Source organism: Pholis gunnellus (genome assembly GCF_910591455.1).
Source record: "Pholis gunnellus genome assembly, chromosome: 16".
Taxonomy (NCBI): domain Eukaryota; kingdom Metazoa; phylum Chordata; class Actinopteri; order Perciformes; family Pholidae; genus Pholis; species Pholis gunnellus.
In genome coordinates, this window is record NC_136543.1 from 5,816,714 (window position 1) to 5,839,936 (window position 23,223).

Below are 23,223 nucleotides of genomic sequence, written 5' to 3' on the forward strand. Positions count from 1 at the left end.
AAGCACCACCAGGCATTAAAAGTGGAAGTGGCTGGTGCCAGAAAAAAAAAAACCGGTGCATCAGTGGCGTCCTTGGCAAAAACTGGAAATGTATTCAGTTGAATCCAAACCTGTCCGGTACATACCGTCACCGCCGGCACTGAGCATCGCATAATCACACAGAAAAGGGCGTCTACTCAAGAGTGCGTTCAGGCATGTATAGACTCGTTAATCGCATGCAAAGCAGCACATTGACGGGAAGGGCTTAACTATTTTCCCGTCCTTTTCTTTCTGTCAAAATAATTGTCACCTCAGCCAAGAAACCACAAAATGTCACAATCCCAAATTTCACACTCACCCGTTATATATAATGAGTGCAGGTATGCCAACAGTTGGGAAAGAAAGAAACCACAGAACTTTCCCCTTAGGGAAGGTTGCGGACAAGCTGTAAAAAGGAGGTCCTGACATTGTGATTTTTTTTTTAATGATGCTGTTCTCTGCAATATACCGTGTGTTGGTCTTTTTTCTTTCGCCCCATAACACAGTGGTGTTATTGATGTCCTCGCAAATACAAAAGGAGTGCTATAGCTGGATGCTCAAGGTGTAACTACTCATTAGTCGACAGCTGTCCTGTGTAGTTTTGATACAGATGTTTGCACAGGATGTTTGCTTATGTTCCAACAGCGCAGTTTATCTCTGCTGCATTCAGTAGTCGTGGTTGCAGACGCTACTTTTCCCAGGCGAAAGCATGCAGCCTGACCACAGCTCATATTACCGACTGATTCACTGAGACTGTTACTGACTTCAGCTGATGGCTTTGGGAGTTTTAAACTGTCCTCTCTGTCACAAATGCACAGCAGGACTAATGAAGACGGTATGGAGAAAAGACAGACAAGTGATGTTTGTTTAATCTGGAAATTCATGGACTTTTTATAATGGTTACAATAATTATAATGCTAATTCACGCTCACATCCACACCGTCACACCGTTTCGAGTGGGAGGAAGCCGGAGAACCCGGAGAGAACCGGGGGCACGAGGAGAACATGCAAAGTCCACACAGAAGGCCCGTCTAGCCCGGGAATCGAACCCCAGTCCCCTCTTGCTGTGAGGCTACGGTGCTAGCCACCACACCACATTGTACTATAATATAGTAGTATAATGTAGATTTTAAGAATTCTCAATTATATGACATTACATGCATCTCTATAAACAAGAGTATTGTACTTGGCCTGGCTTTTATCAGTAAAAGTAATGTGTTCTATTATGCAGTGGGTGTGAACAGGAGATGCTTTTACAGCCTCATCCTTTTTTGCTCCTGTCAACTTAAAGAAAGAAGAATTAGGCATTGTCTTGTAAATGTAACTACCCCGAAGAGAGAGGCAACTTGGAACACACATGCATGACTTTAATGGGACTTTAAACACGCTGCTGACTGATGCATATACGTCTATACATCTAATCATTATTACATGCTGTAAAACTCCCCCATGCATTGAAACCACCAGTGGCACTTTCTCAGCCGGTGGGTGTGAGACTTCTCAATAGTTGAATCCTCGAAGAACAGTTTCTCGTTTCTTCTCTTTGCTTATTTTTTTTCTCATTATTTTCCTCCACCGGGCTCCCCACCCATTCCAGCTATCTGTCTTTTCCTACAGAGACACGGTCACACCTTGTCTTTTGTATTCTTTCTCACATTTCTCTGCTTCGTGGCTTAATATTTGATGAAGTGGAGGTGACAGGCAGAAATTTGAAGGTGGCAGGGTGAGAGAAGATGACAAAGAGATGGAGTTTTTATGTGCTGTGATCGTCAGTTACATGCAGCACGCGTTCATGCGTTTATTTAATTGTTTTTGAATGTGGGATTTGCTGAGACGGCACATTCCACCCGCGTTTTTTTATGGGAGAGCAGACCGTGTGCCCGGGCTGCTGGGAGGGAAGGGAACTCAAGGGGAAAAAGTGTCTGTTGGAGTTTATGTTTCATAATTCAGTAAACACATTGCTCCCCATGAATGATGCAGTTGTTGCCTTGTTTGGAGCTGTATAGTGAAGGCTGGAAGGGAAGTTAAGAAGGAGGTATGTGTGTGTATATATACGGTATATACTGTATATATATATGCAAAAAAAATGGCCAAGATGAGTAAGGCATTGACAATACTGCACTGGATTTGTTTTTTCCATTAAGATTTGTATTGTTTCCTTTACAAACTGTCCCAACAGTCCCATTTGTTTTACAGATGAATGTCCACATAAAACATATTTAAATAAATAGATACGTACAGGAAGAAAATTATCAAATTTAGTTAAAATAAATTAATTGATGAAGATTAAAAACACAAAAACAGTAGATATAAATTAACAGCACTTCACTGGATTTTTTTTTTCAGGGAAATGCTATTTGTGATTATGTTGATTATGTAAGACAGCCAATACAAGTGTGGAGTTTAGTTTAGAAGCAATACTCTATAAATTTTAATTCCTACATGGGTCAAAACAAAATTCTTCCAGTCCAGTTAGCCTCTTCCAATGGCTCTTAGTGTTTCTACCGGCACTGTCCTGTAAATCAGCTGTAAGTAAAACCTGTGAGACAGACTCAAGTGTCACAGTCGGACAGGTTATGATAGCCTTCCTTGTCAATACTCCTCCATTGTCTAGTGTTTGTCACTCAGTTGTTCAGATCAGGATTTTTTTGCCCAAGAGCATCAACATACAGCCATGTCATTATGACAGGCAAGACAAATGTAAATGTTGACTTTAAGTCTTTGTTGGTTACGCAATAGCAGCATGGCCGATGACAACATTGGCACTAAGTAGACTGAAGTATTGAATAGAATACAACATTATTGTCAACCAGGGTGGACAATTAAAATGTATACACACGGCACAATACTTCAATTACAAAAGTACATGCAATTAAAAAAGGGGTGAAAATAATCTCAATTGTCATTGTCTATGGGATAAATGAGTAAATGATGAAACGGCTTTGTTATTTGTTGACAAAGGCATTTTGTAGTATTATTTTTAGAAATGAACACGTATATTTTTGTCGTGGCAAACACCAAGTGGAACCAATGTGTTTTTATGAAGAAAAAAAAAATAATAATAAGATTTACATTGACTAAATATTAAAGCCTCTTGACTCAAAATGCAAGTAAAATGCAGGGAATTGAGAGATGAATGGGAGGTCAAAGCTCTTTCTGAAAAGGCCCCATTCATGCCCTCAGCTTGCTTTCACTGAAAATGTAAAAAGGTGTTCTGTTGCTCTTCAGGAAAAGGTCAAATGCTATTGTGTCCTACACAGTTAAGGTTCAATTTGGTTGAAATTGGTTATTTATTTCTCAGAATGTATCTAATTGAAACAGGGTCCATAGTAAATTCGGGCAATGTGGGACACTAACGAGGACTGTTGAAATAAGAGCTTCTGTAAGAGGCCCTCTTTAGTTGGTAACATGATCCAGATGATAACCTGTTTCCTACGGCGCTTCCAGAGAACAGAGGCCAGGTGATACCTGACTCCAAACACACAATCTCTCTGCTAAATGTATATGTAAATTTCATGTTCGCTTAGCTGCAGCCACATTCCGAGTTGTAGAAGCAAACATCCTCAAAATTCCGGCATACTGGCTGAAGGCTCAGAAATGCACACCGCACACACAGGTCAAAGAGAGAGTAAAATCCATCGCAATGTCAGAGCAGATCTCAGGTGAGATCCTGTTGTTATCGGTGGGAGCAGCACTAGAGGACATCAGGTTAAACAGGTATAGGGGAGGAATGTTTGGCTTTCCCACCTGTCAAAGAGGTGCGTGTGGATGTCCTCACTTTGACGCCACCACAACCTGTTGAACTGTGTGACGTAAACATAAACAATGTGTGGTTTGTCTGGCATGTTTGTGAATGACAGCCTTTGTCAGCGAATGGAAGTCCGCTCAAATAAATGTAATAGGTGGGGGGTCTAACCTTAAAAATGTGAAAGAGGGGTTATTTGGTGCGGAAGTACGTTCTATTATTTCACATAGATCCGTATTAGGGTCATTGTAAATGGAAAATAAATTAAACAAAAAAAATCTATATAAAGTAAGAAGCCGGGATAGTCGTAATTTACAGAGAAAATAACTCTGAATTTCCAAGATTAAAGCCCATTTTTTTTTTACCTAATAGCATTGAACATGAACATGAACTTGGCTTTTACCTTTTTAATCATATAAATGAAATGTTTATGCTGTCAGAAAAAGAAAAAAGGAAATAAAATGCACTGCTAAACACTATGTGTCAAGTAGAAAGTTTGCTGAAATGTATTTATTTTCTTTGTCCACAGCTCACTAAAGAGAAGGAGCATGGGAAGCTCAATCCTCGTCCTGGAAAGGTGAGTCTCCACACGGCACACACAGCTGAGCGTTGTCACTGATTACCTGGGACCAGGAAGCGATATCTCTGTGAGGGATGTGTTTCTGTGGAATTTGACTCTGCCTAGATAAACAATCACTTCTTTTTTTTTTTTTTCGTGCTGACATTTGAGCCTCTGGACTGTAGAATAGAAAGGAGGCAATAGAGAATAAAGTGTCTGAATACGAAAATTGCGATCAAATTTGGTACAGATAACTATGATGCCCAGAGGATGAATCCCAGTGACTTTAATGGCCCACTGTAAAGCCATCATCGACATCAGGTCAAAATTTAAACATGTGCAACAATTTAGTGAATGATCACCGTTCCCATCAGCCTCGGATGTACTTTGTGTGTGGAGCTAATTGGCAAATGCTAGCATGCTAACACGCTAATCCAAAATTGTGAACATTGTAAACGTTCGACCTTGCCATTGTGAGCAGGTTAGGACGCTGATGTTAGCATTTAGCTCACAGCACCCTGTTCCAAAAGTGCACAGATAGCCACCATAGACCAACTGATATACTCTTAGGCTTATAAGTCACAATGCATTTCTTATTACAGATTTATTTCTTAAGACGTAAATACATACAATTTATGCAGAAAATGTAGACAGATTGTTTTTGTTTTCTATAAATGATGACGAAAAGTGTAGAAGACAATATTAATCTTCTGCAAAACATGAATCACTACATTTTAGAAGCCATTTTCAGTCACTGAATTGCGTCCGCACGTAACAAGTGTAATAGTAGAGTAGCTTTAAAGAAGCAGAACGGCAAAGACTGCTGTTTGTTACCAAAGCTTTCTTGTGAAGCTTGCTGTGGGACGCTCATCATGCTGTTACTCATTCACTCATGGACTGCATAAGTGCTTTACCTGAGGGTAGACTTCTACTCTACTATTTCTTTCATTTAATTTGTGTGCGATTAATATGTGTCTACCCATGACTGCTATTTCATAACCCATTCAGAGTAGCCGTAGCAGACTGTCTGGTTTAACTCTTCGCTCTGCACCAGATAACCAGAAAAACCTCCCAGACGTCCTCTTTGGTATTTCAGGCTGTGATCAATGCCAGTAAACTGCACACGTATGCCTATTCCATGCCACGTATGTGATTAACTTTCAAATGTCAGGCCTGCCCCTGCGTGCAGCTCCGGATGATCCTGAAAGCTAGAGGTGGAGCTGACATTTAGGATCAGCTCCTGGGTATTGTTACATGCTCCAGGGCTTCAGACCTGAATGAACAAAACATGTCAGCACTGTAGACGAGAACAGGGTGTTTTAGGAGCTCTTCTAATTCACTCTCAAGGAACAAAGAACCTCCTCGAGGAAGTATTCATCCGTGTTTAAAATGTCTTTATCTCTTTGTTATGTGTGCCAAATTTCACTCTGCTTTTTCGTTTTGCAGCTGCTAATATAAAATATTCCGGACTTATGCTACCGTGCAACTCTACCAATATACTGTTACTTTCTACATTGCACCATTCTTGTATCAGATGTCTGAGGGGGTTTAGCATGAAATGCAATATTCATGCACCAATCTGCAATTTTCCATAACCACATAAAGGATTCTTCTGCAGCAAGTTGAGCTCTTGGCTGCAGTAGTTCCTTGTCATTACTAGTAATCGTATCCGGTCTGCCATTGTATCATTCTCACCGGCCAAGCAAATGACAAACGTCTGCCCTGCTGAAATGAGCAACCCCCAGCGTGATCTATTCTGTTTTCTCTAGATGTATATCTTTGACCAGCCAGGGATGTGCGGCCAGAGGATGGAGGTGCGCAGCGATGTCATCGATGCCACGTCCTGGGAGCTGCAGGAGACCATCTCCATCAGGGTCGTCAGAGGAGGGTGAGTGGCCCAACTGTACAAGTATTTGCTATCCAAGATTTTCCAGGTTTTTGCAGTTAGTATACAAGGAAATCTGCTTATTGTTAAATAAATGTCGTTTTTTTTACAGGACATGCTATTGTGCCAAAGAATTAACTGTTTTAACTGTTTCACTATCATAGTTTATTTCTTTGCAGCTTTGAGTTACCTACATTTCCTTTGTGTATTGCATCGTGGGACAACACTGTACATCAAGAGCACACTCAAAAATCAGTCAAACAAACATCAGTAAATCTGCACCTCATACCACCAACAACAAATATTTGACACTCCAATAAACACAAGTATCTGGAGATCGTAAGAAGTTGCAAAGGTAGATAGAGTGACACCTCCACACCTTGTTCCTCTTGAAATGTAAGGTGTGTAATTTGTTATAATAAACCCCTCTCTCCGGATGGCCTCATCAAAACAAAACAGCCATTGATGTGCTGTAGACAAATAGCTTAAATATTTAACACACCCACGCACACATGCTGAAGCACACACTTGTGTCAGATGTGGAATGTTTTATCTAACACAGCCAACAACGTGAACCAGCACTCATGATACTTCTGCAACACTTGAATGGCTTCGTACAAAGAGATAATTATACTGCCATCTCATCATCCTGCTCCTTCTCTAATTAAATACTTTTGTATGTACTTTTTTTTTTTTTTTTTCCAATTGGGCCCAGATTAAAACTAAGATCTACTTTCTTTTATTAACAGATTTGTCTTGGTCAAGCAGCACTGTCCTTAAGTACAATGTAAAGTGTTTCCATTTCATGGTACTTTCTCCTTTTAATGACTTTTTATTCCATTACTTTTATTTGACAGCCTTGATTGCTGGTTACTTCTTAGACATACACAACATTGGATAAGCTTAAAAAATACAATGAAATGTTAAGTATTAACCCAGCGGTTCTCAAGCTTTTAGACGGGTGAACCCACTGGTGACAGTGTCTAGTCGGGGCCCCTTCTGATGTTTCAGATGTCCAGGACAAGTGTCAAATATGCGATAATGCTAAAACCTGTTGTAACAGCGGAGAAGAGTCACAAAGTCAGTGAGCTGACTGAGTAGTGCATCCTAACCTGCTCACAATGACAGCGCTGCTTTTGCTGATGTTTAGCAGATACAATGTTTGTGTTAGCATGCTAACATTTGCCAAAGAGTTCTACACACAACAGGCTGATCAGAATGGTGTTATTTTTGCAGATTTTTAGTCAGAACCAAAACGTTACACAAAGTTTGGTAACACCAGCTAACTTCAGCCACAATAAGCTACTGGTCCTACCAGTGTGTGTATTGAGTGTATTGAATCGGTCAATGGTGGATTTTATTGCGTATTAATCCAGCTTTTGATCTGTAGGAGGGAGAAAGTGTTCCTTCTTTTAAAAGTAACATAGTCTCACTTTAACCAATCATACCGATCCCTTTGTCTCCCACGTGTGAACACCGCTTTGTTAGATTTCAGAATAAAGATGCAGCGATGTGATGTGACACTGTTTTCAATCAACAGGGGGCTATGAGTTTTATACAAACACAGGCCCAGAAGCATAGATCATAAGTACATTGGAGGTTTTAACCTTGTGTCCCTTTTGTCCCCCCCCCTAGATGGGTGCTGTATGAGAAGCCTAACTTCAAAGGCGAGAAGATCGCCCTGGACGAGGGAGACATAGAGCTCACCTACCCGTTCGGTCCAGAGGAGCAGCTGCCAAATGGAGAGAAAGAGGCCGGAGAGCAGAACGCAGAGCAGAAAGGAGAGCAGACCGGAGAGCAGAACGCAGAGCAGACCGGAGAAACCAGTGATGTGCCGACCAAGCCAGCCAGGAAGTTCATCATCGGATCTCTCAGAAGAGCTGTCAGGGTAAGTTCACCTCACTCTGTTGTTGACAAAAATAGTTCCGTCCTTTTAGATCAGTTGTGATGAATTACAGTGGAAATCGTTCTCTGTTTTTTTGTAGGCTTAAGTATTTTCTCTTTAACATTGTTATCTGATGCTGAAAGGCTGAATAGTTCTCACAGATGTGTTGTACTGTAGCTTGTCAGTGACAATGTGTGCTTTTAACTCAGTAGCACCATCTAGTGTCAAAAGTAGGAGCATGCACCTGTTGCTTTGACTTTCAGAAGTCTATGAAGTGTCAAATATTTCAAGGAGTGATTTATTTGATGAACTCAAGCAAATGTTTTATTTGTTTCTGATGTCGTTCACATCTCTTTAACTGTATAGTCACAGTTTTTATAGTCCCGAGACCTTTTAACGCTGCAACAAAAACCAAGCAGCAACATCTTTAGTGTGCTCTGTGTCTGTAACTCAGTACAGTTCCCACTGAGCCAACCACTGCATATGTTTCCTCAGTCCCTGCAGGACTACAGCATTACCTCCTGTTATTTCCTCCGTTATGTGACATTGATGGATGCTCTCTGTCCCCCCTTCAGGACTACAGCGTCCCAGAAATCGCTCTTTTCCCCGAGGAGAACGCAGAAGGGAAGAAGGTCATCTTCAGAGATACGTCTGAAGATGCCAGGATTTTTGGCTTCCCCATCAAGGCCAACTCTATCATCATCAATGCTGGGCTGTGAGTTCTCAATTATGAGCTATGAGAGATTGCATGATCGTGTGGAGTTTGCATAATAATGTTCACGTGATAATTAATCTGATTTGAAAATCAAACAAATGTTGCTTTCTTTTTTCTCTGTCTTTTTCTTTCTCCCGCTCAGATGGCTCGTGTACGCACATCCCTTCTTCCAGGGCCTACCACGTGTCCTTGAGGTGGGGGGGTTCCCCACCCCTGCGGCCTGGGGAGTGGAACAGCCCTATGTGGGATCCCTACATCCACTCAAAGTAGTAAGTGGCGCTGTTAGAAGCATTTACAATTTCTCTTCTTTACGTATTCTGTAGAAAAGTATGTCCCCTGACTGTTTGCAGCAAGTTGATTTATTCATTCTTTTATCACAGGGTGAACCAAGAGTGGAAAATATGAGTGAACCAAAGGTAACAGAGCACAAACACTGCTAATGAATTGCTGCCAAATCAAAGTAATACTTCAGTGCACCCTGATTGTAACTGACACCCTGTTGTCTCCAGATGGTGATCTACGACAAGCCCTACTTCTCTGGGAAATCGAGGACGATAACCACCAACATGAGGGACTTCATGACCAGAGTAGACCCGCAGCAGAAGGCCTTCATGTACAACGTCGGCTCCCTTAAAGTACAGGGAGGAATGTGAGTGCTTCGTCGCAACGTTTGTATTCGCTGAACCATGTAAAGACTTCTTAGCGATCATTAATGATTAAGTAGCACTGCGGACAGCCAATATCAGATAGCTCAAAATTGATGGGAGCATATGCATGTTTCTTTTTAACCCCGTGCCTCTTCTGTGTCGCCGAAGGTGGGTGGGCTACGAGAAGGACGGCTTCCGGGGCCACCAGTACCTGCTGGAGGAGGGAGAGTACCAGGACTGGAGGGTGTGGGGAGGCCAAGATGCCGAGCTGCGCTCTGTCAGGGTGATACGAGCAGTAAGTTGAGAGGAATATTTCACTGCAGTTAGTTAATTATTCAAATGTTTGAATCCACATTAACAGGGAAAGGTGTGGCACCCGCAGAATGCAAAATGCAGATTTAATTGTCTCTTTGTAATGAGAATCCAATGACATGTACTGTTACCCACAGTACAAAAAATGCCGTCCTCTCCGTGTTCTTTTGTTGGAACTGCATATGTTTTTGCGTGCATGCAAATTGTGCTTCATCCCTTTCTGTTATTAATATTTAGTGTTCTTTTTCTGGGCTTATGTACTGCACTGTATGTGCGTGTTTCAGTACTCGGGCACTAGTACACACATATACAGTATACAGAGGTGAATGAAGAGGAATCATCGTTTGTTTTCTGTGGTTGTTCTTATGGGAATGTGGATCTTCCAGATCAAGTTGAGGAGTGCATATATATGGTTTGCATGGTTTCACATTGTATCGTAAGCGTGTCATGCAGAGTGGGGCTCCCACTGGTCTTGGTCTTGACTTGGACTCAACCCCTCAGCTTCGATACACTCCGGTCTTTGTCACGACATGGCCTAGGTTTAAGTGGGCTTGACTTGACTTTTGTTGCTGTAATGATCTCATTTTATCGGTCTTATCTAATCTAAAAAGTGACTTTGCACTCCAATAAACGGCCGCTGTAGTCCTGATACCAGTCGCATGAAACTGCGACTGCGAACTACTCAGGACATCAGAGTTATGATTCAGATTCAGATTTATTAAGACAAGACCAAGTTAAAATGGTGTGGTTTACAAACAACAGACAGTATACAACCATAATGAAAACACATAAAACATAAATGACTTTAACAATCTTCTAAAACCATGATTGACCTGAGTCATACATGTAATGAAAGGATCTTAAAACATACAGGCCTGGTTTGAATTTCAAGTACTGTTTCCTAGTCTTCACTATATTTGCGTTCTAACGTTGTCTCTCCGATAATTGTCAAAACATGACAGAATCCTATTCCAGCCAGTAGTTTCGCTAAGTCAAACCGTGTTCTTGCTTTCCCGCAGGACCTGACGGACCCCTTGATGGTGATGTTTGAACAGCCAGAGGAAGAGGAGGATGGCCCGCAGGAGGAGAACACCTTCGAGGTGACGGAGGCCATTCCTGACGTGGAGCTGTTTGAGTACAAAACCTCCACGAGATCCATCAACATACTCAGCGGAGCGTAAGTCGGATTCGGATTCTACAGAATATTTATTTACCGCTCAGTGAAGGGGAGATGTATCACAATTACCATTGGGAAATGTTCGTCATCCTTACAGATGGATAGCCTACTCCCATGTGGACTACTCTGGTAACCAGTACATCTTAGAGAAAGGCTTCTATAACAACTGTGCCGACTGGGGCTCTCAGGACTCTCGCATCTGCTCAGTGCAGCCCATCCTCCTGGTGAGGACCGCTGTGAAGGCATCAAACTATTCATTTGATCAGTGTGTTCATGTTCTGGTGGTGCTTACATTTGTGTTGTGTTGACTTTTAGGCCCCAAGTGACGACTCAAGCACCAGGACTGAGGTATTTTGACTTGACTTTCTCCCTTTTTACGATGTTTTAGGGCATCTTAGTCTTGCGGTCCCTGCATAATATCGGCAGAGAAAACGTAGCTATTATAGGTGTCAAATCAGAGAGAAGAATACAGAAAGTAGGGATTTTAAAACGGATGCACACACATCTCTAATAAAAGCTATGATATATAGCCCTAATCACTTTCCTTCAGTTGTCCTTTTTCTCTATCTGGGGTCTGTCACAGCACACAGTGGAGCAAAACTTTAATTTAAAACTTTTGGCACAAGCTGGATCATGTGCTCCATGCTGGGAAAATCCCGTTTTAGTTTTTTGGGCACTGATCCATCCATGAATCTGCTGCGCTTCAGAGCACAGGGGTGGGTTTTAACCTTAGTCAAAGATTAATGTTGCAAGTGAAATATAAAATAGTTAACACTATATTCTGTATTGTATGAAGAACCTGTAATCGCCATAGTTGCTATAACTTCACCTATTACAGCTGAAAATAAGATAATAATAATTCAGTTTAGGGGGCAGCTTAGAAAAAAAGGCTTTAGGTCATAAATGTGTTAATCTATTTCCTTTACCTCCATCTCTTCTTGTTAGATAATACTGTACTCTGAGCCAGACTTCCAGGGCGAGTGTTACATCTTTAAATGCAACCAGGATGCATTGTCCGAAAAATCCCTGACCAAGTCCTGCCGAGTGTCGGGGGGAAGGTGAGAAGCCTTTACCAAAGCATGACAGTTATCCAAAAAGAAAGGAAACTGGAGTCTGTGAAAGAGAAAAGAGCATAAAGAATAATGTGTGAAAAGGCTGAACAACAACATAATCTGTGTTTCAGCTGGGTGCTCTACGCGAATAAAGAGTACTCTGGAAACATGTACGTCTTATCCGAAGGAGACTACCCCAACTTAACCAGCATGGGATGTCCGACCGGCTCCACCATCCGCTCTGTCAAGGTCGTGCCAATGGTGAGGAGGCAATTGTGTTTAAAAACAAAAGAATTCTGTGTTCTTTCCTTTGCCTTGCTCTGATCCCCCTCTGTCTCTCCCTGTCTAGACGCTCTCGGTTCCTTCCATCTCTCTGTTTGGCCTCGAGTGTCTGGAGGGCAGAGAGATCACCATGGACACAGAGATCCCCAACATGGTCGAAGAGGGCTTCAACAACCACATCCTGTCCATCAAAGTCAACAGCGGCTGGTACGTGCTGGTCTCTCTCGTCGGCTTGTGTTTGGTCGTGTGTTTTTCCATTTGAATTGTCATGAAGCAGCTGTCCAGCTGTTGTTGCGAGCGGCGGCTTCTTTTTATGACAGGAAGCGAGTTTAGAGAAGTGGACATTTGTCAATAATTGATCGTCAGCTGTCACAATGGAACTCCTTATTTCGGGTCCCTGTGTAGGCCATGTGATAGTTAGGCGCCTAATGTTGTCTCTCTTCCTTTGCAGTTGGGTGATATATGAACACAGCAACTACAGGGGGCGCCAATTCTTACTGGAACCAATTGAAATCACCAACTGGCCAAAGTTCAGCTCAACACAGAGCATTGGCTCAATGTTCCCAGTTCGACAGGTTTGTGAACAAGTCATCTTTACCTGTTGCCACAGCGTGTGGTTAGTATTGTTTTCACCTCATGACTCTGTGTCATCGTGGCAGAATGCGGTCTGAGAGACACCTACAGAGGCGGCTTTGAGCACTTTGCCCGGTGTTGATATGTCCGTATGTGGAAAGATTTTGTCACCGCGATACCGTCACAACAGAAACACCCAAGGGAAATTTGATTTCCTGACACAGCGTGAAATGCAGTGTGCAGTCCGTTAGTTGACTGATATTAAGCTTGAACATCAACAAAAGGTATAGATCGTTTATTTAAATGGTAGGATTTTCCTTACGATTAATAAAGAACAAATAAGTAAGCCTAATCTACTGTGGTTGGTTGGCTGCGCTGGTCCTGAACGTTCCCTTGACGTAGCTAGTTAATCAAACACAAAGGCCATGTCGAGTAGTAGAAAAACACGATTTACACCATTAATAAGAATGATTGGATAGAGCTATTGGATGGAGCTTTGGGAGACTTGTAGGTAGTTTTAGAAGTGTTATTTTACCACGTCAAAGTATGTGAAGGAGCATCGGTTTCATGCTTTGACAGCACTTAATTAATATCTCAAACAGCAAGATAGACACCATTGCTAGACAAAGCTTGTTTCCCATAATACCTCTCTCTAAAGGGCGGAAATTATGTAAACTAGTCTAAATGAAAAGACAAATGTAAACCCATATGTGATTTCTTGGGTATTTAATGATGTGATTTAGTTGTGGAGTGTCAAAATACTCAAAGCTCCACTGATCTTTGACTCTGTGATGACAATGTGTTGTGATGTTTGGCCTCCCGCAGAAGCGCCACCTTCTACGCATCAAGAACAAAGAGAGAGGTCACTTCCTGTCCGTCCAGGGCGGCGTGGAGGAGATGAAATCCGGACGAGTGGTGGTGACACCAGAGGTGGAGCCCATGAGTGACATCTGGTTCTATCAGGACGGCTTGATCAAGAGCAAGGTAATGCGGCATGATTGAAATGTAGTTAGTGTTGGCATGCATCTTTCCAACCAAAACCTGAACTTGTCATCTGACTTAACAATGGGCTGCTCTAATCATGTACTGTGTGTGTGTGTGTGCTGTAGTTGTCTCCAACCATGAGCCTTCAGGTGATGGGCAACATAGAGCCGGCAGCCAAAGTGGTTTTGTGGACAGAGACCCGGCAGCCTATCCAGACTTGGACAGCCCAGATGACAGGCCTCATCACCAGCCTCACTTTCCCTGGCTGCGTGCTGGATGTTAAAGGTATAAGGAAAGAAAAAAGCCACATGGGCACTGGCTGAATTGCATTAGCATTTATATAACAATTTGCTTCCTTTAATATGCTAAAAATGTATGCAAAGTTGTACGAGTAATTCCTTTTTCAAAATAAGGTTTGAAATTTGATAGCCTTACATTTATTTCTTTTACATGTAAAGTTCTTCGTGGTAACTTTAACCACTGTATTTACAGCCGGGTAGTATTGCTGTCGAATAAACAGTAGTTGATTAAATGTGCTCAGTTACGTTCCACCACTATGTGCCACAAAAAAACTGTTTTTCTTCTTCTGGATGTTCATTATTTATTAACATATTAACTTGAACTTAACATGATTATGTTCCTTTTCCTCAGGTGGCAAAACTTACGACAAGGACCACGTGGTGATTATGCCAGAGGATGACGAGAGGCCAAGCCAACAGTGGGAGATAGAGCTGCTGTAACCGGCTGTAAAAACCTCTTGTTTCTCTTCACTAAGCTTTGCTCAACAGCGCTTCTACTCCACAGTTTCTCCTAATATATTCTTGGAGCCATTTCTTCTTTTTTTTAATACGTGATCCATGTAACTAGTATGAACACTCTGACAGTAAGAATGCAGTTGACGCCCTGGAAAGCTGCACCAGACAGTTGAGTGCTTTGTAGAGTTTTGTGTTGTATTGTTGCATTTTTCTCCCAATCATAAGGATTTGTTTCTGCATGCAAAGACCAAAAAAAAACAGAACACTGTCAGTGCCTTGACCTGCTGCAGCGACTGGGTTTAGTTGGAAAGAAAGAATGGATGTATTTTGGAGGATCTTCTGCATAAACCCTGACACAAGAACCATTCATTGGTATCCAGTTGATGTAGTACTGTACTTTGACTTTGACCTGTATCCGACGTTAGCATTTGTCAACAATTTGAGTGTTCAAAAGGAGAATCTCCCTGCTGGTATGATTTCAGGCTCCTGCAAATTCCCTTCCTTCTACAGCAGCTGTCGTTGATACTTTTATGTTCTTTACAATGGAGCAAACCAAGCTCTGGTTTACCTGGAGCGAACAGCATGTGGCTTACCAGTGCTTTCTGCAGATAGTGGACAAATGAAGCCAATCGAAGGCGTAGTGTGCAAGAAACGAACGCTGCGCTCTTTTTTTTTTTTAAAGGTATTTTTTTATATGTACTGTGTGTTTGTTTTGTGGGAAATGTTGCTTGTATGTACGTATGCCATATCCCATTGGATCGTGCTGTGCAGCTGTGTGTGCAGCCATCCTGTTTCTTGTTTGTTATGAAGTTGCATGTCCGCATCAGCGTGTGTTAATATTTGATACTAAAGTGGTGACGCCAGATGTTGTGTAAGAGGGAGTGGTTTTGAAATATTGAATAAAACACAAACATTGTTAAATAAAACAAAGCTGTCTCGTTGATTTCAAAAGAATCATCAATAATATTTTTATTTTTGCTCTAAAATGAATCCTATCATGAGGCAAAACAAAGTGCTAGGTCAGCTTTGTTTGTAATAAGTACGCGGGTGTTATGTTTCCTTATGCTATAATAATAATAATCGAAAGGGTCAGATCGCTGTTCAGCTCTGATCACATGTTTCCTCTCAGTTCTGATCAATATCAAATAGATGTCTTGTGCAGAGTTAATTATTTGGTTGATGTCCTTCTGGCTTTCATTCCACTTTAATGGATTGTTTAGTTGGTTCATTTACTTCCATTATACCTCCCATCCCTGCAATCGTCCATTCGTGCTTTAATCTCTTTGCTTAATCGCTGTTTGAAAGCAGGGTGAGGGGTTGATTTGTGTTTCTATGGTTAGTGGCTTTCTGAAATGCACCAAGCCAACAAGAAGGAAACAGTGCACCCAATGCAAAACACCTGCTAACGGTCCAGTATTCAACGTTCATTATTATTGGTGTATCTCCTATTAGAGTTATGCGGAATTTCAAATAGTTACAACCGTTAATTAATTAATGACCAAACGAGGAAAAATAATAACTGAATATGTAACAAAATACTAATTTTAGTCATTCAACTATTTCAATAATTAATACTTTAAATTACATCTCAACTGCTTTCATCAATTTCTCTGGTAATTCAACCGCTTTCACCATTTACACGTCAATCGTCGTTCCAGCTGCTTTCATCTCTTTCTCTTCAAATGACACATCAGCTGCTTTTATCTCTTCCTCTGTAAATGACTGCACTTCCACTTCAACGTACACTTCATTTACGTTTTCTTCAGAAAGTGTTGCCTTTTCTGATTTCATTTTTTCCTTTTCCCTTTTTTTGTTGAAATGGATGTTGAGCGCAGCCGATCTTAGATTCACGTCACCAAAAGGCGGAACGGAGCTCGCTGTTGATCAGCTTTGTTTGACCACACAGGTCTCATATTTCTTTGTGCTCTGCAGGTGAGCAGCAGGTACAAGTGAGAGCCGCACAGAGGATTGGATGCACTTGTTCAATGGTTTTATCATGCTGCGTATCCTATTAGAAATCCCCTTATGGGGCAAATGGTGTTCTGCTGGGTGTTTCAGTGAGACACAATAACTTACATGAACTGTAACCTGTGCCTGCTGAGTTTGAAAGTGAATGCGATACGTCTTTCTTCGTCTCTGGCCCTCTGTCCCTTCTCTTGAAAAAACTTTTGTTATATTTTGTGACACAATTCAGCCTTCAGGTTTTGGAGCCAAAAGACAATGGGGTTGTACGCGAGCACACCGGTCTGAGGGAGATCTGTTTTACTCTGAAACTAGAGCTGGCCACTCGCTGACGTACCTGGCATGTTGCCTGGTGGGCTCGTTTATCAGATATGTGCTCCATCTTGGTAAAAATGGAGCTGTAAAATGACAAAGCTGTAAGTTGAAAACATTCTACTAAACAATCCTTCAACAAAGAGGATTCCTTGCATAGTCTTAACACAAAAACAATTCCTCACATTTTCAGCCAGACCAGCGTCGGGATGTACAGCTCATGGTCATTTCACAACGACGGCAACCTGTAAACAAACCTGCATGTCTGGATTCCCTCCCTGTGAGGAATGTCAGTATTTTACAACTGGGTTGTCTCAGTACCTCTACCGACCAATGGTGCCGGCAAAGCTGTGAGGGTGCTCAGCAGCGATTGGTCAGCTGTCTGATCGACAGTCAGGTGGGTGATCTGCAGCAGGTGTGGCACAATCAGGGTGGGACTGAGATACAGGGCTGATTACAGGAGGTTGTGAAAAGAAATCTCCTCTGCCGCCACACCTTCCTGCAGCTGCCACAGCGTTCTGTTACAGGTAGGAGAAATAAGCATTCTTTAAAGGCACTGTGAGACAATGTTCTTGTGTTATTTTGTCATGTGTTTGTTGGCATGTTGGGCTTCTTAGTCCCTTATGGACAACACCTAAAGTCTTATCATTGTTTTGTTGAGATAAATACAAGTCATGAATGGTGTCATTTCATTTCTATACTGTGCCCTCGTTCTTGTACGTGTGCTGTCTATTTACTCTATGTCTGCATGTGGATGGACCATTAATCTCTTGCAGTTCAAACAAAGCCATGGACCCCGAGTACTTCCAATCTTATGTGAGTAGACCGTTTCCTGCCCCGTCTTCCCTCTGCCGTCTCTTTGTGACTCAGTTACCAAGACAACACCACCATAAAGTAATCTGGTGTTCTCGGATTAACCGCATGCCTTCTGACGTTATCAGCAAGAGTCACTGTGCGCGTGGTGGAATGTGATGTTCAAGACTCAGCAGCACAATACTGTGTTACTAGTCCAGCACTTATGTTGTCGAACTACTTCTCCAAGCCACTACTACCACCCCACCCCCCCACACACACAGACACACAGACACACACACACACACACACACACACACACACACACACACACACACACACACACACACACACACACACACACACACACACACAGACACACACATACACACACACACCCCATTAGTCAAAGCAGGAGTACAGAATATTTGACATTTTTTAAATTTCAACACGTTCCAACACATACTATTATCTTTGCTCACCTTCTGCCCACACCTTCATGGTATGTCTGCGAAAATCATCATCTTCTCTTCTTTGACATTCCATTGATATATATATATTGTCAAACAGACAGGATTTGTGTCAAGTGTCAGGATTTATGTTGAATCTTCCTCTTTTTTGACTTCCAAGTTGTTTGTTTCCCTCTCTCTTACTCTCCCTATTCATCATGTAGATCATGTCTTGGGGAACCCTTGGAACGGTTCGACCCTTCCCCAATTTCCACCCTGACGAGGATGCCATGGAGCTCCAGGCGGCGCTGGAGAACAAAGGTACTTTTGCTGATAAAACTGGTTTTACAAAGCGCTGTTGTCGACCATCAATGTTGCATGAAGCTGTACTCGGTCCTACTGTTTCATCCCTCTCCCCGTGATTAAATATAGTTTCCTAACATTGTGTACCTGGCTCAGATGCGGTGACTCTGGTGAGAATCCTAACCAATCGGACCAACGCTCAGAGACAAGCGATCGCCGAGACCTTCGAAGAAATTACACAGAAGGTCAGGACACGCAGCGCTTCTTACCGAATCTGACAAGATGAGAATGGTTCTGTAAAAAGCATGTAGAAACTAAAACATGGTATTCAGAGCAACAGTTTAAAAGTTCAAAGACACAGCAGCAACCCCAATGAAAAATATTCCTCACAAGAATCCAGGTTGTGCAACACAACAGAGTGTTGAGTTGCAACGACGATACTGTAAGTTGCAAATGTGTGTGTTTGTCCATCTGTAACCTCCAAGTGTTTGCTGCACAAACATTACCTAGACCGGTTTCTAAAGGTTTAGGACACACCTTTGTTTAGAGAGGGAGCAGGATACGCTCAAGCAATATCACAGAGCATGAATATGATGCTGTAGATACATAAACGGTAAGGGATCATTAAGTCAACTATTTATTTTACACAATGAGGTGATGGCATCTGGCAGATACTACCACACCAAAACAGAACTGGTATTGTTATTTAAATTGACGGTGTCATGAAGTGCACTCTTACGAGTCCGTAGAGTGGTGAGGTAATGAGTCCTGAAACATCAATCAGCATCTTTTCACTTCCTGTTCCCTCGCCTCCATGTCGGTGGGTTCAGGGTGATATGTCTGAAATAAGGTCTGTGTTTAACACAAGCTTAAGGGATTTGAACATTTTGTTCTACAATGTAACGTATGTCAGTAAATACCCCTCTTGTTACATTTTAAGCTTTTACATGTCTTAGTAAAGGCGGTTGCTAACAAGCGGCTGAATAATACTGCGAAAGGGCAAGAATAAACCGAATGAATCAGATTAAAATACAGCGAGGCGTCCAGCGGTGGAATGTAACTAAGTAGGCCACAAGTACTGTACTTAAGTACAATTTTGAGGTACTTTGCTTTACTTGCATAATTCCATTTTATGCTACTTTATACTGAAGTCACTAAATTATGGAGACCAATATTGTACTTTTTACTACCACTACATTTATTTGACATTATTTATTGGCTACTTTGCAGATTCGGATTTGTAATATTAAAATATAAATCAACACATACATTATGATGTATTATCATGGATTAAGCTACCTCGTTAAAAAGTTTAAGTTTATTTTGATACTCGTACACATGAGAATGAGAAAGAATTTTGAATGCAGGACTTTCACTTTTCTGTCTTTTTTTTTTTAAAAAGGCCTTCAGTGATAGTCAGCAGAGAGTTTATTGTCTATTCTGACTTGGCAGGACCTGGCAGCTGGTGTGAAGAAAGTTGTGGGTGGAGAACTCGAGCTTCTGCTGCTGGAGCTGCTGATGCCTTCTCTGCAGTATGAGGCTTATCGCCTGCAACAGGCCATGGCGGTCAGTGGGTGTTTGTGTACATATTTTGGGTGGCTTTTGCCTTGCCTGTCTGTCTATCCCAGGATATATAGACAGTGTGTGTGCTGTGTGTGTGTGTGTGTCTGCAGGGTTTAGGCACAGATGAGGAAACACTGCTGGAGATCCTGTGTACACGATCTGAAGAGAAGCTTCGAGAAATCAGCGCCACGTACAAACTATGTAAATCACAGAACTTTTCTCATCTTTCTCCCATGTGTGTGTGTTTTTTTGGCGAGGTTGATTGTTTTTTAAAACCCATTAATCCGTATAATCCCTTGTTTCAGTGTTCAAGAAGGACCTGGAGAAGGAACTGAAAGGAGAAACCAGCGGAGACTTTTGTAACCTTGTTTTGGCTTTGTTGAATGTAATTTATATATTTATTTGCTTCATTGTCACCTTTAACCTCAGAAGTAAAGTTAGAGACCTTAACACTGTCAGTAATTAGTAATCAATCAGCTTCAAACATTTTACATTATTGAAACAATGAATCTTGCATATGAAGCAGCAATGGAAAACACTAGAGAATATGGATTTCGATTTTTTTTTTTTTAAATTGCAATTAAAGGTGTTTTCTCCCTCCGACAGAAAGAAGCTGTTGCTAGTGGAGTTCAAAGAGATATTGAGGTAATATTTTCCATGATACTTTTCAGCTTTTAGTATTATATTTTAATTTGATAAAGTAGATGTAATGCAACATTTGAACACTGCACTGATATGGTAGTTTAAGACTCATTAACATTCATCACACCTGTGATAAACCTGGGAATAAGGGGCTAATCTGTCATCTTAAAGGAATCTGCCAGAGCATCACTCATTTTGGGTGGCACTTTATGAAAAACAGGCATACCACAAAACTACTGTACTAGAGAAGAAGTCATTTCCTCCTGGTTGTAAGCCAGACAAGTCTGAGGTTTCCCCTCTTTTTGATTGTGTTTTATTGTTTTCATCCAGTCTCTCTCTGCTTCGCTGAATGGGAAAAAAGCTGAAGCGGGACCGTGGATTGACATACTGACCTCTAGAAGCTCAGACCATCTTAACAAAGGTGAGGCTGTAACACATTGTTCTGACATATAACCGTTCTTGCACATGTGTTTCTGTGTGTTTAGAAAGTCTTCACTGTTTGAAATATGAATGCGTTGGTTCCCCTCGTTGACAGTGCTGGATGGACTGGAGCTGCAGAGAGGACAGACGGTGGATCAGGCTCTGGAGAAAAGGTTCACAGGGGACCTTCGATTGGGTTTGAAAGTTTTAGGTAAATATTGTTTGAGATACTGTGTTATAAGTATGGACTGTCCATGTTGATCAGTCACTAATATTTCTTGATATCTGTGCCATGACAGTACTATGCATCCAAAACCCTTACGTCTACCTCGCCAAAAGATTAGTTAACACGAAGGTAAGACGCTGACAAAATCCTTTTATTCTGATTATGTAAATTGATGATCAGATGATCAAACTATACTGTGACTGTTTGCGGGATGGATGAAGTGATTGATCATCGCATTTATCCGTACAAAGACTCTGAATCATTCTTCAAGTTTAAATAGGTCTCATTCACACACCACTTAATGATTCAATCAAGTAATTATTAAGGAAATGGTCTTTGTTTTTTATCTTGCCTATGATATTCTTTTTCTACTTCAGACATAAACAATATTCATAAAAATAAATGAACTGCATTGTTATTGTTATCTCGCATGTGCTGTTTATAATAATAATAACAGTATAGTTTGTTTCCAACCCCTTTTAATCCCTTTAAATTTGAATGAGATACCTCAGAATTCCAAGCTGTCACACCTGTAGTTTATTCCAGCACTCACATCCCAGTGAATGTGTAACTGGGGCACAACTGCACAAAGTTGGCAAAAATAATAACAACGCCATCTATACTACTTAAAGTGTACCAATGTCTCAGACGCAAACCAAAATCAAACTAAACAGATGGGACGTTGGCTTCTATGAAATCAAGCTCTCAAGCAAATGAAAACGTCTGTATCTCGTTAATTCAGAAAAACAGGGTAGAATTTAGTTTTTCACACAAAACTTTCTACGAATTTGGAGGTAATAATCTTGTTAATTCAGACAAACGGGGCATATTTTTCTTTCTCAAGTGAATGCATAACTAGTATGTAATGTAATTGACATTCTATACATGGGAAATCATCAAGTGTCTGAGATTTTTAAAAGAAATTCACTCAGAAAACGTTTCACTCTTTCAGACCCCAATACTGCAGGGGATCATGGTTTCTCACGCGGAGGAAGATCTGCTGTGTATCCGAGCTGCCTACCTCAAATTAACCGGCACTTCTCTCTACACCGCTCTACAGGTGGCTCCCACACATAAAACTGTATTAATTACGCCTTTAAATACTTGCATAAGTGTTTGTGTTCTGTTCAGATAATGCGTTTTCTTTCCAAATAGAATATTTCTTATTCTTTTAAGGGGAAAGTATAGGAATGTTTTATAATTGAACTTCAATTCTTTCCAACAGAAACAGTACAAACGAGGTCATCTACAGGCTCTGCTGGCCATCTGTCGATCTGAAGATTAAACACAAGTTATACACATTTTGAGTAGCTGCATGTCTATATAGTTTTTATTTTCCTTGAATCAGTCTGTTGTAATAGAATTAGAAAACTTTATGCTCTATTGCTACTTTTCATGTTTTATGGAATCTCATTTGATTGCATGCTTTGCATAAGCTTCTTTTAATGAATTATACAAATATATGCACCTAAATGTCAATAAACAAGTCATGTGGTTATTTGTTTTTATTACTCTATACTTCTGCTGCACAGTTCTTCTTCATCATGATGTTGTCTCTACATGCAGTATTTTTTCCAAATGGTAACCATTTTTACAATATTGTTTGTTATTAATGTTATAATTTTGGATTTAATGTCAATATATATTTGTACATACGGACACTATAGCAATCACAGTTGTGTCATCACTGACTTGGTCCAACATAAAGCGCTTGCAGCCTTTAGACTGAACAGGTTTCTCTGGTGAGCTCCGACACACGTACAGTATGTAGCCTCTGTCATCAAATCCCTTTCTCAATAACGGCTTATTCCTAATTCCACAGAGACTTTAGGTCATCACATCACATGTTGCTGTTTACCTGATTTAACAAAAACCTTAAGTTCATTAATATACACAGTAACTTATTTAGGAACAATCTGGAAATGTTGTACATGCTGCATTGTACATAGATTTTATTAAATCTTT

At 41.1% G+C, this 23,223-nt stretch overlaps 2 protein-coding genes across 2 annotated transcripts in view; both read left to right on the forward strand.

Moving 5' to 3' along the window:
* Nucleotides 1-15,519, forward strand: part of crybg2 (crystallin beta-gamma domain containing 2) — a 40,442-nt gene extending 24,923 nt beyond the window's left edge. Inside the window, exons 7-24 of the mRNA XM_079176718.1 lie at nucleotides 4,293-4,340; nucleotides 6,092-6,210; nucleotides 7,843-8,095; nucleotides 8,668-8,807; nucleotides 8,950-9,076; nucleotides 9,188-9,223; nucleotides 9,317-9,456; nucleotides 9,623-9,749; nucleotides 10,786-10,943; nucleotides 11,041-11,167; nucleotides 11,259-11,291; nucleotides 11,889-12,001; nucleotides 12,127-12,256; nucleotides 12,345-12,484; nucleotides 12,729-12,852; nucleotides 13,676-13,834; nucleotides 13,960-14,119; nucleotides 14,486-15,519. Coding sequence (XP_079032844.1) covers nucleotides 4,293-4,340; nucleotides 6,092-6,210; nucleotides 7,843-8,095; nucleotides 8,668-8,807; nucleotides 8,950-9,076; nucleotides 9,188-9,223; nucleotides 9,317-9,456; nucleotides 9,623-9,749; nucleotides 10,786-10,943; nucleotides 11,041-11,167; nucleotides 11,259-11,291; nucleotides 11,889-12,001; nucleotides 12,127-12,256; nucleotides 12,345-12,484; nucleotides 12,729-12,852; nucleotides 13,676-13,834; nucleotides 13,960-14,119; nucleotides 14,486-14,574 — 2,223 coding nt within the window. The 3' untranslated portion in view covers nucleotides 14,575-15,519. The remainder of the gene's footprint in view (nucleotides 1-4,292; nucleotides 4,341-6,091; nucleotides 6,211-7,842; nucleotides 8,096-8,667; nucleotides 8,808-8,949; nucleotides 9,077-9,187; nucleotides 9,224-9,316; nucleotides 9,457-9,622; nucleotides 9,750-10,785; nucleotides 10,944-11,040; nucleotides 11,168-11,258; nucleotides 11,292-11,888; nucleotides 12,002-12,126; nucleotides 12,257-12,344; nucleotides 12,485-12,728; nucleotides 12,853-13,675; nucleotides 13,835-13,959; nucleotides 14,120-14,485) is intronic.
* A 1,791-nt stretch (nucleotides 15,520-17,310) lies between these two features.
* anxa14 (annexin A14) lies at nucleotides 17,311-23,115 on the forward strand. Its single transcript, XM_079176725.1, has 13 exons — nucleotides 17,311-17,390; nucleotides 17,640-17,679; nucleotides 18,329-18,425; nucleotides 18,564-18,652; nucleotides 19,860-19,973; nucleotides 20,081-20,171; nucleotides 20,276-20,355; nucleotides 20,577-20,615; nucleotides 20,943-21,033; nucleotides 21,148-21,243; nucleotides 21,332-21,387; nucleotides 22,211-22,318; nucleotides 22,484-23,115. The coding sequence occupies exons 2-13, from the start codon at nucleotides 17,653-17,655 to the stop codon at nucleotides 22,541-22,543; spliced, it is 948 nt and encodes a 315-aa protein (XP_079032851.1). The 5' UTR covers nucleotides 17,311-17,390; nucleotides 17,640-17,652; the 3' UTR covers nucleotides 22,544-23,115.
* The last annotated feature ends 108 nt before the right edge of the window (nucleotides 23,116-23,223 follow it).

What these genes read in the sequence shown, in the direction of transcription:
- anxa14 (XM_079176725.1), top strand. Translation starts at nt 17,653, where the DNA reads ATGGACCCCGAGTACTTCCAATCTTAT. An exon ending in TTGTTTTGGCTTTGTTGAAT is followed by an intron (nt 20,356 to 20,576) that starts GTAATTTATATA and finishes TCCCTCCGACAG; the next exon opens with AAAGAAGCTGTTGCTAGTGG. An exon ending in AAAGATTAGTTAACACGAAG is followed by an intron (nt 21,388 to 22,210) that starts GTAAGACGCTGA and finishes TCACTCTTTCAG; the next exon opens with ACCCCAATACTGCAGGGGAT.